The 16,770-nt window shown below is 40.0% G+C and overlaps 1 protein-coding gene across 5 annotated transcripts in view; it reads right to left on the reverse strand.

Moving 5' to 3' along the window:
* Positions 1 to 1,813: 1,813 nt before the first annotated feature.
* ATP7A (ATPase copper transporting alpha) overlaps positions 1,814 to 16,770 on the reverse strand; it is a 32,108-nt gene continuing 17,151 nt past the window's right edge. For 4 of the 5 annotated variants that reach the window (XM_076347412.1, XM_076347413.1, XM_076347416.1 and 1 more), the window contains 18 exons: positions 16,080 to 16,243; positions 15,387 to 15,548; positions 14,709 to 14,785; positions 14,311 to 14,536; positions 13,621 to 13,854; positions 13,223 to 13,314; positions 12,660 to 12,787; positions 12,329 to 12,483; positions 11,886 to 12,020; positions 10,825 to 11,019; positions 10,425 to 10,607; positions 9,890 to 10,103; positions 9,084 to 9,230; positions 8,495 to 8,637; positions 7,949 to 8,152; positions 7,237 to 7,354; positions 6,617 to 6,719; positions 1,814 to 5,774 (listed from right to left, as the gene is read on the reverse strand). In XM_076347412.1, coding sequence (XP_076203527.1) covers positions 5,498 to 5,774; positions 6,617 to 6,719; positions 7,237 to 7,354; positions 7,949 to 8,152; positions 8,495 to 8,637; positions 9,084 to 9,230; positions 9,890 to 10,103; positions 10,425 to 10,607; positions 10,825 to 11,019; positions 11,886 to 12,020; positions 12,329 to 12,483; positions 12,660 to 12,787; positions 13,223 to 13,314; positions 13,621 to 13,854; positions 14,311 to 14,536; positions 14,709 to 14,785; positions 15,387 to 15,548; positions 16,080 to 16,243 — 2,957 coding nt within the window. In that variant the 3' untranslated portion in view covers positions 1,814 to 5,497. The remainder of the gene's footprint in view (positions 5,775 to 6,616; positions 6,720 to 7,236; positions 7,355 to 7,948; positions 8,153 to 8,494; positions 8,638 to 9,083; positions 9,231 to 9,889; positions 10,104 to 10,424; positions 10,608 to 10,824; positions 11,020 to 11,885; positions 12,021 to 12,328; positions 12,484 to 12,659; positions 12,788 to 13,222; positions 13,315 to 13,620; positions 13,855 to 14,310; positions 14,537 to 14,708; positions 14,786 to 15,386; positions 15,549 to 16,079; positions 16,244 to 16,770) is intronic. The other variant, XM_076347415.1, reaches the window with a different exon arrangement.

Genomic DNA, 16,770 nt, shown 5'->3' on the forward strand with positions numbered 1-16,770 from the left:
GCCTCCTAGTTTACACTCCAAAGCAGCGCAGCCTCGTGGACTCTCTCCCCCAGCCCGCTCCCCAGTGCGGCAGGATCTGCCCATCCAGCTCTAGCCAAGCAGTGAGTCATCTCAGACACTGAAGGAGGAGACACAAGGGAAGCTCTTCATCATGCAGCATCTAAAAACCTCCACACTATCTCCAAGTGAGGCCAACTCAGCGCTAGGCAGATGAGCTGAGGTCCGGAGGGGGAGAGCAGGTCTTCGCAGGACCCTGGCCTGAGCAAGCCTGGGGGGGGGGGGAAATCAAGAAGGCACTCTTCTTCTGGTAATACAATAAAAACTGCATCATGAAACTCCAGAAGCCAGCCTGGCCAATCTACCTGTGAAGAGGCGCAAGGCATGGTGGAGAGGCAGCCTGGCAAACACAGGGAACGAGAAGTTTTTTGGACAGAGCGGGTTTTGGGTTTTTTTAAATGAAAATAACAGCTCAAAGGAGTACTGAGGCATTCAGTCATTGTTTACTTAAAATGCTTGAGAGGTGCTTCTAGAAAACTCAAAAATGTAAGACCCATTCAGCCTTCACACCTTTTTTCTATCCTGACCAACTGAAGGTAGAAAGCCCCCGGGAGATGTGCTGGCCATCAGAGACCACAACTTGGGGACCAGCCAGGCCCTCCTCTAACAAGGCCAGCTGGGGAGCCAAGAAGGAGATCTCCTTCTGTTGCTGCTCCTCATTGCTTCAAACGCTGTTCGGGATAGCATCTAGGCTTTGGCAGATTTGTGCTAGATTTTGACCTAAATGATTATTTTGGGGATGGGAGGCCGGCTATCTCCATGAGAAGAACACAGGAGCACTCATATTGAATTTTCCCCACCCCTTCACGCTTGGCACTTTTCTTTGGGACACAGGAGTGACTGCATAAACCACTGCACTTCAGCCAGACTCTTCTCAGCAGCGCCCAGTGGAAGAGCAAGAGGCAATGGGCACAAATTGAAACACGGGAAATTTCATCCTAACATAACACTTTTTTACTGTGAGGGTGACCGACCACTGGAACAGACTGCCCGAAGAGGTTGCTTTGACAGGTTTCGGCTATGTGACTATGACTTTGGACGTGAGGAAAAATTTCTTTACTGAGAGAGTGGTTCAACATTGGACCAGGCTGCCCAGGGAGGTGGTGGAGTCCCCATCCCTGGAGGTATTTAAAAGACATGTAGATGAGGTGCTGAGGGACATGGTTGAGTGGGCATGGTGGGGTTGGGTCGACGGTTGGACTCGATGATCTTAGAGGTCTTTTCCAACCTCAATGATTCCATGACCTCCAGCAGTCTTTTCCAGCCTCAGCTACTCCACGGTTCGGTAATATGGTGATGCTCTTCACATGATGATTCCACAATTTCCCAACTTTCACTAACACCACTTGCCAACAGCCCTACAGTTTCACGCAGGCCGAGTGTCTTGCTCAAGGCCATGCAGTTTAGCAGAGCTGGAAATACACATAAGAAACCCTGATCCTCGGCCTTTTGCTGAACAACCAAAAAGCAACAGCGCTTCCCCTTTCCCATTTCACCCAGATCGCTCTCACTTGGGGAGGATGAAGTGCACGTGACACACAAAGCTGCCTGCAGAACCTCCATCCTGCACGTGCACATTTCAACCTGCTGGAAGGCAATCCGACGTCATCACGGCCCCGAGGTGCCACGTTTGGCCTTTTAATGGGACAGCGCGGAGGAAGGAATAGGGAGAGATTTTGCGCAGCTGGCAGTAGAATCTGTTAAGTCAGCAAAAGAAATATTTAAAGGAGATCATAGAACATGATTTAAAACAGTCTTTGGATGTTACATTTTTATTATATAGCTTATAATTGCCATTATAATGATGGAGGCACAGCCATAAAAGAATAGGAAGTGTGAGACTACATGTTTCTAGGTGTAAAGAAACGTAACAGCACTGAATTAATGTTCCACAGCAGTATTCATTTCTCCATTCTTCATACCAACACTGAATAAAAAAGTCTCGTTTAAAACATTTCGTTAGAAGTTCTGAGCAAAAAAAATAGACAGTTTTTAATAAATAAAAATGCTTGCTTGCTTCCATTGCGTTTTGTTAGCTTCACATTCTTTTTTGTATAAAATTTCAAGTGTCTACTCTTTTAAAAGTTTATTGGCAAGATTCAAAGAGCAGTTTTTAAAGCCTCAAGCATATGTACTTTGTTTTTTTTAAATAGAGCACAGGTTTTATAAATAGCTAGTTACAGAAAACAATAAAATAGACAGACTAGTAATACAGTTTCATTTGTAACCGTGTGTTTCCAAGCGATATTTTAAATTCCTGAATCCAAACTGTCTCCAACAGGAGTAACATATTTACATATTAAAACATGTACATTTGGGAAAACATTTGGCTCCCACATTATTTCACTTGCACCATACATTCAAACTGAAAAATATTTTGGTTCTTCAACATAAAAGCACCTTATATAATATTTTAATCACAAGATAAACATTCTGTAAGTCAGTATCACACCTTTGGGGGCGGGGGACGTTGGGCAGACAACCTGTTTTCAAAGATCTGGACTCTGAATTTCTTAATCAGCTATACATTACTCAAACGCAGCGTGTATTAAATTCAAGTTCAAACGACAACTCCAGACAGATTTTCCTACAGAGGAAAACTGGACTGAAAGGGACTTCCTGGGTCAGTAAGCCCTGACCGCTGCTTTTCCTGGCATCGCTTCATATAAGCCTCTTTCAGAAACGTGAGAGCACTTTGCTTTCCACCCATACTAGCTCTAACAGAAGCTGTCTCGGAACCTAATAGCTGTTAGTTAAAGCGCTTCATCTCAATTCAAGCCTAGATTTATCACAACCACCTTATAGCCCTTCATTCTTGAGCTAACACGGGTCTTTAGCTTAGTTATTTCCTCTCTCTAGAGTTCGATCCTCCGACTGTGCTTACAAGCTGCTATCCCGTTCCCTCTCAGCCAGCGTTTTACTGTTCCTTATTCCCCGATAATCATCTCTGCACCTCATTAAGTATCCTGGCTTTGAAAAGTAGCCTTATTTTGCTATAACTGGAACAAATACTGGGTTTCATAGAAAATGGAAAAGCCTAGAAAAACATCTGTATTGGGGAAAAAGTTGGTGATAAAGGCAGCATTGCACTGTAAGCATTCAACCTACGCACAATTTGGACAACAAAAGGTCGAAGCCAAAGTGCTCTAAAAATATATTTGGAAATAATTTAACAAATTCTTCATTCTGCTTTATCTACCAACCAGGAATTTAACCCTAAGTCACTACTCGATTTCCTGCAGTGAGAGCATGATGTCTGGCATTTACATGCCCTATATACCGTAACCAGGGGCCAGACCAGCACTTGCAGTGGTGTAACTCCCACCTGAAAGCACGCTGGGATCTGCCTTGTGTCTTCACTGCACAGTTAAGACCACCCGTCAGCACAATCCAGACAAAAATATGTGGAATGCTTCCCTCTCATCTGCAGAATCTTGCCAAGAACGCCACCGAGAATGAGTGTGGATAAACAAGAAAACTGAAGTCTTTGGAAACAGTTTGCATGGTCGTGAAGCACTAAAACACCATCGTAATAAGATCAAACAGTTTTTAGGGAACTATCTGCTCTGTGAGAAACAGCTTTGCTGCTGAAAACTGAGAACGACATCTTATGGAATGGCTTTGCAGTAATGTATCTCAGCATTTCTTAACGCTTTGATACATACATAGAGCTATAATCTAATTTAAAAAAATAATCTGTATTCATGTAGAGATATTAAGAACCCAAATCCTGCAACAGAAGTACTTTGTTTCTTAAACTAGTGGCAGCAACAAATTATGGTGTTCTCCTCACTGCAATAAAACAAGTATACTGATTTACTAACAACATATTCCATAGCGCAACTCTGTTTTTATACACTGGGATTTTTCTGTTAGTTCTCAGATAAAACGCAAAAGCTATTTACTCGTGACTTTTTACATACACAATCTATGCACTGACATCAGACTTCAAGTTAAAAATCGGAACATTACAGAGATCTCTTTACCATGCTGCAAACGGAGTATTTCTCCTCTACAAGCACAAACTGGAATTACATGTTTACACCACGGGCTCTATTTCCTAATGTAATTCAACATTATCAAACCTAGTAATTGCTTTAGAAAGCTGTCTCAGCAGAGGATTTAAAGAACAAGGTTTATTAAGTAACAAACAGGTAGCTAGCTACTGGGCGACGAACACCTTTATTTCTCATTGAGAATATTTTTAATATTAATGACTTAATGATCAAAACCTGTATTTTGATATTTCAGTTCAGTAACAAGTGAAGACTGTCTTAATTCACAAAGCCTGGATCTGAACATCCCAAGCAAAGGAGGTTTGGATCAATCTTTGGAGTGGATTCTGGACCATTCCTGGTATACAGACGCTTAACTTACCTTTACAAGCAACTGGTATTAGTGCAGTATCTGACACACAATAAATTCTTTGATGGTGTTAGATATCTGCAAAGACTGAACTGTAAAGATTTTAAAGGTAGTCTACGTGACACCGTCCAAACTATTCTGGTTCATTTAAGGAGTGCTAGTAGATATTGGTAGTGAGCACTTAACTACATTGCTGCCTTCTTAAAAGCTAAACATTTCGGCTAATACCACATCACATTCATATCGTATTCAGATGTTGCAGGAGTTTTTGGCTTAGGAGAGGTTGGGAATGAGCAAACCTCCCAACCCATTCAACCTTCAAGCCGACAATCTTAGTAGCAGGAGTGTCCTGGGGCACGGATGTATAGAGTTAAATGCGGGCATGATGTTAGAAAGCGAACCCAAAACCTCTCAGTTATTCCGCCTCGCAGGAATCCAGATCGCAAATGGCGAGAGGATTTGAAGCTGGGAGTGTGAAAAGCTGGAACCAGACGTTTGTAAAAAGAAAAGGCATTTGAGAGGAACCATTTCTGGTAGAAGGCAGGCTGTGGAAACAAGAGGGGTCCTGGGAGTTTTGAAGTAAGGCACATCTGTCTGCAAACACAGAACCTTCAGTAGTTTGCAGATGCACTAATTTATAGTTTTTTAACACAGTACTAAACTTGACTATGCATAAAGTAGCCCGTTATAAGGCTGGGAAATAAGTTTCTGGCTCCTTAGTTTCCTTAATTGTATTTTGACATTTTGCCAAAGGAAAAAAAAAAAGCCATACTGCAAGCTTCATGGAACGGGACCACAGCCCTCTTTGCAAGCATTAATAGCCCATGCACCATTATTTTTGGTAAGTCCAAAAAAACAAGAGACACCCAACAAACAGAGACCGACCCTGGAAAAAAACCTGCAAATAAACTAGCTTTCTACACTAAAGAAGAAATACATCTGAAAAGACCTCCAGAAACGATCAGTACATGCACAGACTTCTAGACAGCTGTTTTGGTTGGGTTTTTTTCATTTTGCTTCATGGTTGGTTTGGGGTTTTTTGCTTCGCAGGGGTGGGAGGGGAGAGGGAAGTCTTTCATAATGCTGTGTCATCATCTTCTCCAAAATCTCCCACCAGAAGTGAATGCTTATCTGGTTCATTAAGAACTATGCTGTTCACTGAACGCTTGTCTGAAAACAGAGAATTTATAGAGGCTCTGCTGTAATTGATGATTCGATCCATTAAGCTCAGTTTAGGAGAGCCTGTCCCAGTCTCATCAATTCCAATGTGGACACTGATTTCCGACAGGCTCTTGTGCTTCATTTGGCCACGGGCCCGGAACTCGAGTTTCTCAGAACTTGGTTTCCGGTACCTAAGGAAGGAAAAACCAGAAGTTGACAATACATCTCAGGTGGAAGTAAAGTACACGAACATACAGAAAGAAACGAGCCTACGTGCTATGATCATGCACAAGCCAGAGACGTTTATAATTTGATCGATTATACAGTGATGAAAGTTTCAGATTTTGCAAGGCTACTGTACAACCGAAAGCTAATTCAGTGCTTTTTGACCAGGACGCAGAAGAACAGGTAAAGCTCACAGGCATCACTCAGTATTTAACGGCTTCGGTGGTGCTGAGCATCTGCAAAACACATCGGCAAAATGCATCTACTGAGAGTGGACCACTGCAGCTATCATTTACCAACTCTTCTACTCTCCTTCTTCTGAAACCTCGTGTGTTAACTAAACAGCAAAAGATACCATTCCCAGCACACTGCTACACTTCTCCTAACTGCGGCGTAAGGAACAATAACGCAGTGACAAACGCGGCAGCTTGGTTTACTTACTGCAACAATCCTCAGTGTCAGTGTGGTGTTTACAGCTGCACTGTCTCAGAAGCCAGCACGTCCTGACAAGATTTCTCACAAATATACAAAAGCCACTACGGAATTTTCCATTCTGAACACACTTCCAATTTGTACGTTTCTCTTCACATTAGAAATGACATTTTTAAGCACCACTGTCTGAAGCGCTTTGGACCAACTGACTCCTTGAGCAAGAACAAAACCAATTGCTGCTAAACGCAGACCCGCCTGAACTGTTCTTCAAAAAGCTTTGAAATCTGTCCTAGTCCCACACTTACTTTCTGCCACTCAGAGTGAAAGACCTGAGCTTCAAATCCAAATTGCAAACCACAAAATTGTTCATACTCACATCTTTAACAGCAACGAAGAAAGCACAACAGAAACAGAGGAGGCAGCCATTGCTGCAGATCCCATCCAGGGCTGCAAAACCAAACCAATGGGCAGGAAGACACCTAGAAAGAGAAAATAGCAGTAAGTTCAGAGAAGGAACACAGCATTATTCATAGAAACACATACAATTTCACAGGAACTGTCTAATTTTAGTTGTATTTCAATGTTAAGATAGGATTTTAGTTTAAACAACAAATATTTAATACATAAATATTTGTGTTCTATCTCAGCTAGAGCCTACAGGTGAATACAGCTGTATGTGTCACTTACGCAGTCTGAAATTCAGAGGTAGGCGTGTCTCGCCCGCCTTGCAGTAAGCTGCTTGTTCACAGGATCAGGCTCATTTAATAAACCTTTTATCTTAAACTTATTTTGATGTGCTGAATGTATCCATAATAGCCATAACGTGGGAGGAGGACAGCTCACAAATATACCACTGCAGCGTCCCCAGGCAGAGAACTCTGCACTTACTGACAGTCAGAAATAAAGAAAATGGATACTCTGCCACACAATAGTAAATCACTGCAATCTTCTACTCACTAAGCACAATCTTGTTACTGCAGGGAAACATTCACATACCAGCAGCTATGGGAACTCCAATGAGATTATAAATTAGAGCAAAGACAAAGTTGATCCGGATCCTCTTCACGGTTTTCCTTGATAAATCTATACTTGCTACCACATCCATCAAGTCATCCTGCAAGTTAATGTGTTTATTGGAGAAGCCAAAGAGAGAGAAAAAGGCATACATGTAGTGTCAGCATACTCCTGTTTTAAAGCTAACTACCATACACTGGATGTAACAGACTGTATGTAGTAAGTATTCTGTAGGCTGCTCTAGTCTGTCTGCATAGAGCCCATACAATCAGCGCAAATCTTATTCCAGATGTCATTGTAATCCAAATAACGTGTACAGCACCACACAGTACAGCTCTAGACACCGACCACAATTTCCATCAAGGTGGTGTCGATATGTAGGAAGAAGCGACTATAACCTTGGAGGTACTGTGGTATGTTACTGTAATATAATTTATGTTTGCCAAAGATCAGGTCACTTTTTCCTCCTTTGCCCACTCTCAAACTTCAATTACCCCAAAATTTGTAGTACAAGTTTCCTTCGTAGGACAATTACCACTACACTAAACAAACACGGAGACAATTTCTTCTCTGCTCCAGTTCTCCTGGTTTATGAAGGTTGTACACCTCAGCAGTGGTCTGAATCATTCAAGACATCCTGGACCTTCTAACCCCTCTTATCATCTCATTTTAACGAAGCACTCTTATTTCTTACCCTAATTAGAACAACATCAGCTGCCTCAATGGCTACATCAGTACCCGTGCCAATAGCAATTCCCACATTGGCCATAGCAAGAGCTGGGGAGTCATTGATACCATCTCCAACCATGGCCACCAGTCTTCCTTCATCTTGTAGCTGTTTCACTTTGGCTACTTTGTGGGAGGGAAGAACCTCTGCGAACACTTTGGTGATGCCAACCTAAAGAGAGAGAAAGTACAAAACTGTTGTGTAGCTTTTCTACTAGCTGTCAAAGCTTCTGCCTTTAATAACGTGACTAGGAAGGCTGAAACCCACGTTATCACTCATGAGCTAAAGACCAAACCCATCTGATATGAAAGTAGCTCTGAATTCAAAGTTGACGCTGCTTCCGTTCAAAAAGGCTTCTTTCGTTCCTCCCTTATTCTGAACTTGTTTACATTACCATTTTTGACAATAGACCAGTTCTGTGCCAGCCACAAGCAATTACCAACATGACACAACACGCTTCCTGTAATTGGGCTGTAGCAAGCTTCAAACCCAAACGCACGTGTAACAGCTTACCTGAGAGGCAATAGATCTTGCTGTTTTGCTGTTGTCACCAGTCATTAGGACAACTTCTAACCCCATACTCTTCAAAGTGTAGACTGCCAGCTCAGCTTCTGGTTTCACAGTATCAGCAATAGCTATCAAGCCACAAAGCACTCCTAAAAGAACAGAAAGAAAGAATGTGTTTGTAATAAAGATCTTTATTGCTTTAGGAAAAAATGTAACTTTTTTTCCCCCAGTAAGACCAATTCCAGAAACAGTAATATTGACAGTAAAAAGCAGAATGAGAACAGGTAGCAGGGCAGCAATGTTTAAGGCAATACAGAGCATGGGCTGTCCACCAACAAAAAAAATTCCTTTTTTCCCTCTTTCTTCCCCTTTGCTCTCTTTGAAATCTTTGCATTATGTCCAACTCTCCTGTCAACTAAGAAAGGCAGGAAGAGGTCTTACTCGTATGAAAGTGTTATAAAACTAGCTAATGATCTCTTTTCATCCCATTATTCTGCTTCAGGTGCAACTGCTATTGACATTGCTACTTATTACTTTCTATTTAAATAGTGACAAATCAACCTCTGAATAAAAAAAAAGACAGCGTTGAACTTACCATCAACAGCTGCTAGAACTGCTGTGCGACCTCTCCGCTCATGTTCCGTCATGGCTTTATCAACTTCATTTTTAACAAGGAGGCCATTTCTATTCATCCATTCCCGGTTCCCAATGAGAACAGAGTATTTTTGAGAAGTCATAGTAGCTGAAGGAAGAAAATACAATCCTACCATCATATGGATAACCAGGAAGCTTTCGTCCAGCTAATCCTATCCAGGTTCTCCCAGTATGCACTGAAATATCATTAGAGAGAATCCAAACAGAAAGAAAGTCTTTCTCAATACTTTCTGCCCTACCCATCTTTTCCTGTGTTCTTGACAAGAGAGACGCCAACAATTCTTCAGTAATGGGTAGTTACCAAGTCAGTGGACCAAGAATCACAGGTCAAAGGACAGTAAAGGACCAAGTCCCTTTCTCAGTGCTTCTAATTTATCTGTAACAGCCCAATATAGTTGAAAGATCTAACAACGAGCTGCTCTTGATTGAAAACCAGTCAGTTGTTTCAATCATAATTTTGGCTAGCAAATGGTAACTTGGGATGAAGCAAAGTAAAAACAGAGGGAGCTGAAAGACAATTCCTACACGATTTTCCAGCCCCATATTCAACACAACTTCAAACTGTATTTAATCAAAATGTCCCGAGTAATGTGTGAGCATGAAATAAACTAATGACCAACTATTTCACGTGTGCCTTGATGCAAGCCCAGTTCTCCAGGGCAGAAAAAAGTGACCTCATTCTTAAGGACCCTAAATACACAAAAGCAAAAAATATCCACTTTATTCTATAAACCAGAGTTAGCTTACTTGGTAGTTCAGCATCAATAATCAAAGCAGGCTGCACCGATTCATCTGTATTTTCCTCAATTTTCACAAGTGTCACATTTTTCATATTGTTTTCTTCAACTGTTTTATTTTTCCTGTAGAGTAATGCTTCAATATTGGTGACTTTACAACTAATGCCGCAGCCTGGAACTACCTGAAAATCTGTACATGTCCCAAGGGTTTCTGAGTCCAGTTCCTAAAGGAAAAGGACGCAAACTGAGAAAATTTTTAAATATATAAATGCATGCCGCATTTACAAACCCCACAAAATAAAGTGTAGTCAAGCTAACTCTAACAGGAGCAGAGAACTATTCAATCAATCATCAAAAGAGAAGTTTGAGTATCCAGTGCATCCAATACGGTATTAAGTGATTTATGTGGCTCCACAATTTTCAGCTTCCCCAATCAAATATATCAATTACTTTCTAAATATGTATGACTAGTCTTGTGTTATTAAGTACTGCAAGAGACGTTCTTCCATAACACAAACTACTCTTTTCCTGTATAAATAACTTACCTTTTTGCAGTATTTTGTTATTGCTACTCCAAGAGGATGCTCGCTATTACTCTCTGCAGTCCCCACTATTGCCAGCATTTTATTATGTGGTAGTTGGTTACCCTCCACTAGAAACTTCACCTGCATCACCTCTGGAGTCCCATGAGTAATAGTACCTGTTTTGTCAAACACAACCACCTTTACCTGCAGCAAAACAGGAAGACTTCATTCAACGAACAAAGCTTTAATGTATAGCTTCCTCAGAAAGCCACCCAGTTTAACCCAACTTACTAACGTGTACTGATCATACATCACTAACATGTACTGATGTACGCGTCATGATCCGCTCAGGCAGCAGCTGGCAAAATGCCACCGATACCAGCCTTTAAAAGTTCTCGTAACAATCACCCACGTTTCTTACCTTATGGGCCATCTCTAATGGCTCTCCTCCTTTGATCAGTATGCCGTTCTGAGCTCCTACTCCAGTACCAACCATCACAGCTGTCGGGGTGGCTAATCCCAGAGAACAGGGGCATGCAATACACAAGACCGTGATAGAGGCTTGGAAAGCAAAGCGGATTATCACTTCAGCTGCAGAAATGCTCTTATTGTAACCCTAGTGACAGAAGTTCATTTTAGTAATAGAAGAAATTGAACAATAGGAAAAAATGTATTCAACTACACATTGCCTTTGATGTTAAAAAAAAATCTGCAAATATATAAGCTAAAGTATTAACATTAAAAGTAAAGCACAGGCAAATTATGCAAAAGCTAAGATTAATGACTAAATTAACTAATGACTAAGTTCTGTTCTATACTGCATATACCCGCAATCTGTTTTATTCATAGGACATTTTCCTAAATAAGGTACCACATGCTACGATAACTCTAACACTGTAATGTAATAAAAGATACTCTACCAACAATATATACAAGAACAAAGAAAGAGGATATGAAGATTGCTTTCTAGGAAAGTAATAAATTTAATCAGAAAAAGTCACAAACCAAGAAACCTGTGATCTAAGCAACCCTAAGGTACAAGTTAGGACCCTGATCCTCCTCTGGCATCTGTAATGAAGATGAATTCCACTGATTTCAAAGATGAATTTACACAGAGCTATGCTAACAAAACTAGGTGCACAATTGGAGCTTGTGACACAAGGGACTTCTTTTCCCCAAAGAGAAGTAATGGAAATTGGGAAATTTTGATGTTTAGTATTTACCTTTTTTTTAATTAACTTTTTTTTTTAAAATACTAATTTTCAGGAGTTGATTAATTACTGCAGTTTTCTTTTAAGTATAAATGTAGGAGTGATACAGCGTAAAAAACCAAACATGAAAAATACATCATCATCATCATCATCTATAGTCAGCAACTGCCTGCAAGGATAATTCCGAAAGGGAACCATTGCAGTCTAATAGACTTGTAGGCTAACTATTGTTTTTAAGTATTTCAGAAGGTGTTTAAGGAGACTTACTTACCAGAAAGTATTTTTCTACTATTTCAAAATCCACAAATCCAATTATAATCCAGGCAAAAAGGGTAACCACAGACACAGCCACAATAGAAGGAACAAAGTAGCCACTAAGTTTGTCTGCAAATTGCTGGATAGGAGCCTAGGAAGGAAAAACACGTCAGTTCCAGCAACATTATGCTTACTTTCTTCTATGCCTTCAGACACAGATATAATCACAGCTTCTGTTTGCAGCACATTTGGCATACCACACTTCATCTTGTTAAGTACATATGTAATTATGATGAGACTTGGAACAGTAGACCGTATCAAAGCCCTTATTCAGCAAAATACTTCATTATGTAACTGCAATTCAAAGCTAAACAATCTTAACCACTCTTCAAAGGATTTGGTATGCCGATGCCTAAATGATAAGACAAAACCCAAATGCTTAATTTGATAATACTCTACCTTTGAGGTCTGGGCCTCCTCCACAAGTTTAACAATCTGGGAAAGAGTTGTATCAGCTCCGACATGGGTTGCCGAAATCAGTAGTGCTCCATTCTGATTAATAGAACCTGCAATAACTGTATTTCCAGGTTTTTTAGTCACGGGCATTGCTTCACCTAAGGAAAGGTCAACAACAGATACTAAGGTACATTTTTCAGCAATATTATAATAGCTACCAACTCCTAACACGCAATTAGAAGAGTGAGGAGAACATCGGCTTCAACTTCCCTTCTTCAGATTCGATTAAAGGAAAAGGAAAACATTTTTACACTTGCAAAAAGCAAATGCTTACCTGTGATAAGAGATTCGTCTACCATAGAGTGTCCTTCAATAACACGACCATCCACTGGGAACTTGCCTCCTGGGATCACTCTGACAATGTCACCTCGTTGAACCAGTTCCACATCAACTTGCTCTTCACTAGAATGACGTACAGTGTTTTTAAGAAGAGATTGTTGTGTTTATCAAGAGATTGTTAACTGAAGTTATGCAGGCAAAAGGAGTTGTCACTATACACAAAGCATAATCCCATTGGTTGACATTGTTAACGTATACAAAAATTGTCAGAAGAAAGGCCATTTTAAAGAGCACTACGATTATTTTATCATAATTTTATTTACTTTCCTGTTGAGAAAATCCACTGATTTTCTTATCACAGCAAAAATCAGCAAGATTCCAATAAAACAAATCAAAGCAGTGTTAGTTTTTCTGCATTTTAACATTTATATCTGGCAAATCTGCCAGCAAATCTGAAGTTATTTGCTTCATAGTTCTACAGAATGGTAACATTTGTCTGTGAATTAAGCATATTAACAACAAAAAAGGAACAACAGAAAAAGCAAATGACAAAGATACCTTAAAAGAACGTTATCAGGGCCCAAGGTAACAATAGTAGCTTCAGTAGCTTGTAATGAAATTAGTCTTGCCAGTGCTTCTGATGTTTTACCCTAGAATAATAATTTTCATGTTTTTCTGACTATGCTATTGAAAAAAAAAATTGCTGGGTAAATGACAACTGCATATGTTGCAATTTACCCTATTAAGAAAATACTTTCTGCAAACAGACTTATATTAAGTCATTTCATATTTTTACTAGTTCAGTTACTGAAGATGATTTTACAGCAAAGAAGGTTAAAAGAACCTAAAAAAACCTTTTTCATGGGATTTTTTTTTTTTTTTAAGGTATACAACATTCTGAAATGATTCTTAGTGTCCTGCAGCTTGTAGATATCATGGGCTTTTATTTTCCTTACCTTTGCAACGTGCTCCAGCCAGCGGCCCAATGAGATGAACACAAACAGCATAGGAGGTGTGTCAAAGAAAGTTACAGGGTTTACTTTTGCTTTCTCAGCCATTGCAACTAGAAGAATAACAAATGAGTAGACGAATGCAATGGAGGTTGCCAAAACAATGAGCACGTCCATATTCGCAGTTTTGTGCTTCAGTGCTTTGTATGCCTGTATATAGAAGTACCAGCCTCCAAACATCTGTAATAAAAGCATCAGTTGTATTTTATACATACATTTGTAACACAGAGCAGCAGCATTTCCGTAAAAGAGGGAGACACCCAGTTTATTTGTGTTATTTGCTGCCTCCATCTCTTCCCGAACAAAATCGCAGCTCTAGCCGAGGGCTACGATCTCTACCACAGTACCCTCAGGTCTTCTCACCTCCACGCAGTTCCACCAGCTCCTCCCCGTGCCCACCAGTGCAGCTAGGCAGGCTGCCTCAGATGCTGCCTGGCTGCATAGCACTTCTACACCGATCGGCCTGCCTGTAACGGTCCCTAGCACCACTTATTGTGGCAACAGCACAAGCACACAACCACCTCAAAAGCATTTTTAATCAGCATGATTAGTCACTTTTCAAATTTAATTTCTTCATCGCCTTCCATTTTGAGTGCTTAAGCCCAACAAACCAGGAGTTGTCATATTCCCACTTACCTGTACAGGGACACAGAGTAAAAATGACAGAAAATTCATAACAGACAATCCTGGTAGGAGCTGGTATTCCAGGACCATAGAGGAGTGACGGGCCTCCATTTCCTCACTGCTCATGTTGTGATGCGCGTGAGCATCTGAAAGCTGACTGTCCATAACCATCATGTAAATCATCAGCCCCATGACAGGAATACAGAAAACGAGACTCACAACAAAAGACCTTTTCCACCTCAGATTTAAAAAAAGAAGAAAAAAAAAAATTTGTTTTGCAGTCAAGTGCTGGATAACATTTTAGCTAGCAAGTCTGCACAGTCACAAAAAAAATTTCGTAACTTTACTGTTGATTAAAAAAGAGGGATCAAAGACGTTTACAGAATCTAAATGTGTTCAGGAATACTTACTGCCTTATTTCCTGTTTGTGATCTAGATGACTAGCAGACCTATCTTTTTTGACTAACGAAGTAGTAAAACCTAAATCCTAAGGAAAAAAGCATAATAATAAGAAACAGTCAATTTTTAAAGAAACTTTGTGCTCATATAAAGTTACTGCCAGATTATTGATGGTGCCAGCCTTACATTTGATTCACTTTATTAACATTTCTGATATGATTGTTACTAATTTTTTATCTACCTTGCAAAGAGAAAAGCAATCTGATGTCGAAATCAACCTTTCTAGAACATTAAAATGCTATTCTAAAATGTGGCTTTCCAAAATGGTTATTCCTGAAGCACAGAAGTAGACAAATTGAGGGGGAAAGCCAAGAAACTTATTTCACCTCTCTCCTGCTACAGTACTCATGGATGTGCTTTATTTTTCTGCAAACCTATAGCTGGTATCTTCAACTTCACCATAGCCTGGCTCTCCTAGTACTTCTGTTTAAAAACTTAGGCAAAGTCATAACAGAGCATTGCTTTTGAGCCAGAACACGTTATCTGCAGAAACCTGCACTAAGGAGATAGCAGATGAAAGAAGAGAGATTTTTTTTTAAAGTCTTCCCTTCTCTTCTGTTTCTGGGGTATGTAAACTCTTCAAAGGACACTGGATATTTGATGAGACTTGGTGCCTTCGTGAAACTTACCTTTATCACTTGTATAACATCTCGAGGACCTACAACCTCAGGATCATATTTAATGTGTGCTTTGTTGGTTGCAAGAGCTACCGAGCAGTATAAAACACCGTTAGTCTTCATGAGGGTGGATTCTATTTTGTGTATACAAGAAGCACATGTCATCCCTCTCACCTGTAAAATAAAGGTTCCTTCCTGTTATCAAAACCACAGGTTACTCGGTAAATGCATCTTAAAAAGTAGGAAAAGAAAAAGTGCTTATGACTATCCTGAATTACTTATTGCATGTTTCTGGGGTTTGAAGCAGTGAGATGGAGCTCTCCAGTTAAGGATGAGAGCACTATAGAGGAAGCATACCATAGAGACAAGGTTATTAAGCTCTGCTAAAGCTCTGCTGGCTCTTCAAGCTCAGAGCTGCGGTACACTGAGCTAGACTCAGCTACAAAAAAAAAAAAAATTCCTGCAATAGGCAATCAAAAAACCACAGGAATATTTCTCCAACTTCAGTGTAGCAGCGAGCCAGCAGAGTTTGCAGGACGAGATATAATTTGTGATTCACACCTGATGTACTCTTAGACTTTATTTTTTGTAAATTAAGCTCTATTATATGGTTAACACTTTAGGCTGAAGTGGATGCTTACACAAGCACATCCAATAGGTAAAAGTAATAAAGACGGGGGTGGTTGGCTTTAATTACTAGCTTACAACAAGTTCCAGAATTCCATCTCCTTCACCACAGTTTTCCATCACGGTAGCTCCAAATCCCAGTTCCCGTATGAGCTCTGCAATAGCTGAAGGGTGTATGACAGCAGGATTATACCTCACTTCTGCCTTTCCTGCCATTAGGGCAACAAGTATTGAATGTATTCCTAGAAAACAAAATGTGTGAATGGCAGATCATGTTTAAGAAAAACACTGAATTTATGGTAACGTGATGGCACAATAGCAATTTACTGAAATCGAAAAAGCTACCATATTGTAGGTACATATGAAGAAAAACGTCATCATTTTTGGGAGATACATCAACAGTGCAACAAAAGCATCTAAGTGTAGGTGTGAGGGATGAAAGTATTACTCTATATGAGTTGCATATTTTTAACAGTCTACTTACAAACATTCAATCTATGCTATATGAAAAGATGATCTATTTTTACTTAAAAGAAGTTCTTCTAAAATACAGTTCTGCATTTTTTTCTGATCTGCATTTAGCATTTCAAAAAGCCTTTTCTTCAAGAGAGAACATGTATGAGAAACAGTAGATCTAAATGTGCAATCCTACTGTACACTAAGTGAAAAGGATTTAGATTCATCCATTTTCTAGGATGAAAAAAATTAAATTCCAGGTTAACTTGGACCACATCCATCTTCATTACAGTAACTAAACACAGTCTACATT

This window comes from Aptenodytes patagonicus, chromosome 9 (assembly GCF_965638725.1).
Source record: "Aptenodytes patagonicus chromosome 9, bAptPat1.pri.cur, whole genome shotgun sequence".
NCBI classification, from domain to species: Eukaryota; Metazoa; Chordata; class Aves; order Sphenisciformes; family Spheniscidae; genus Aptenodytes; species Aptenodytes patagonicus.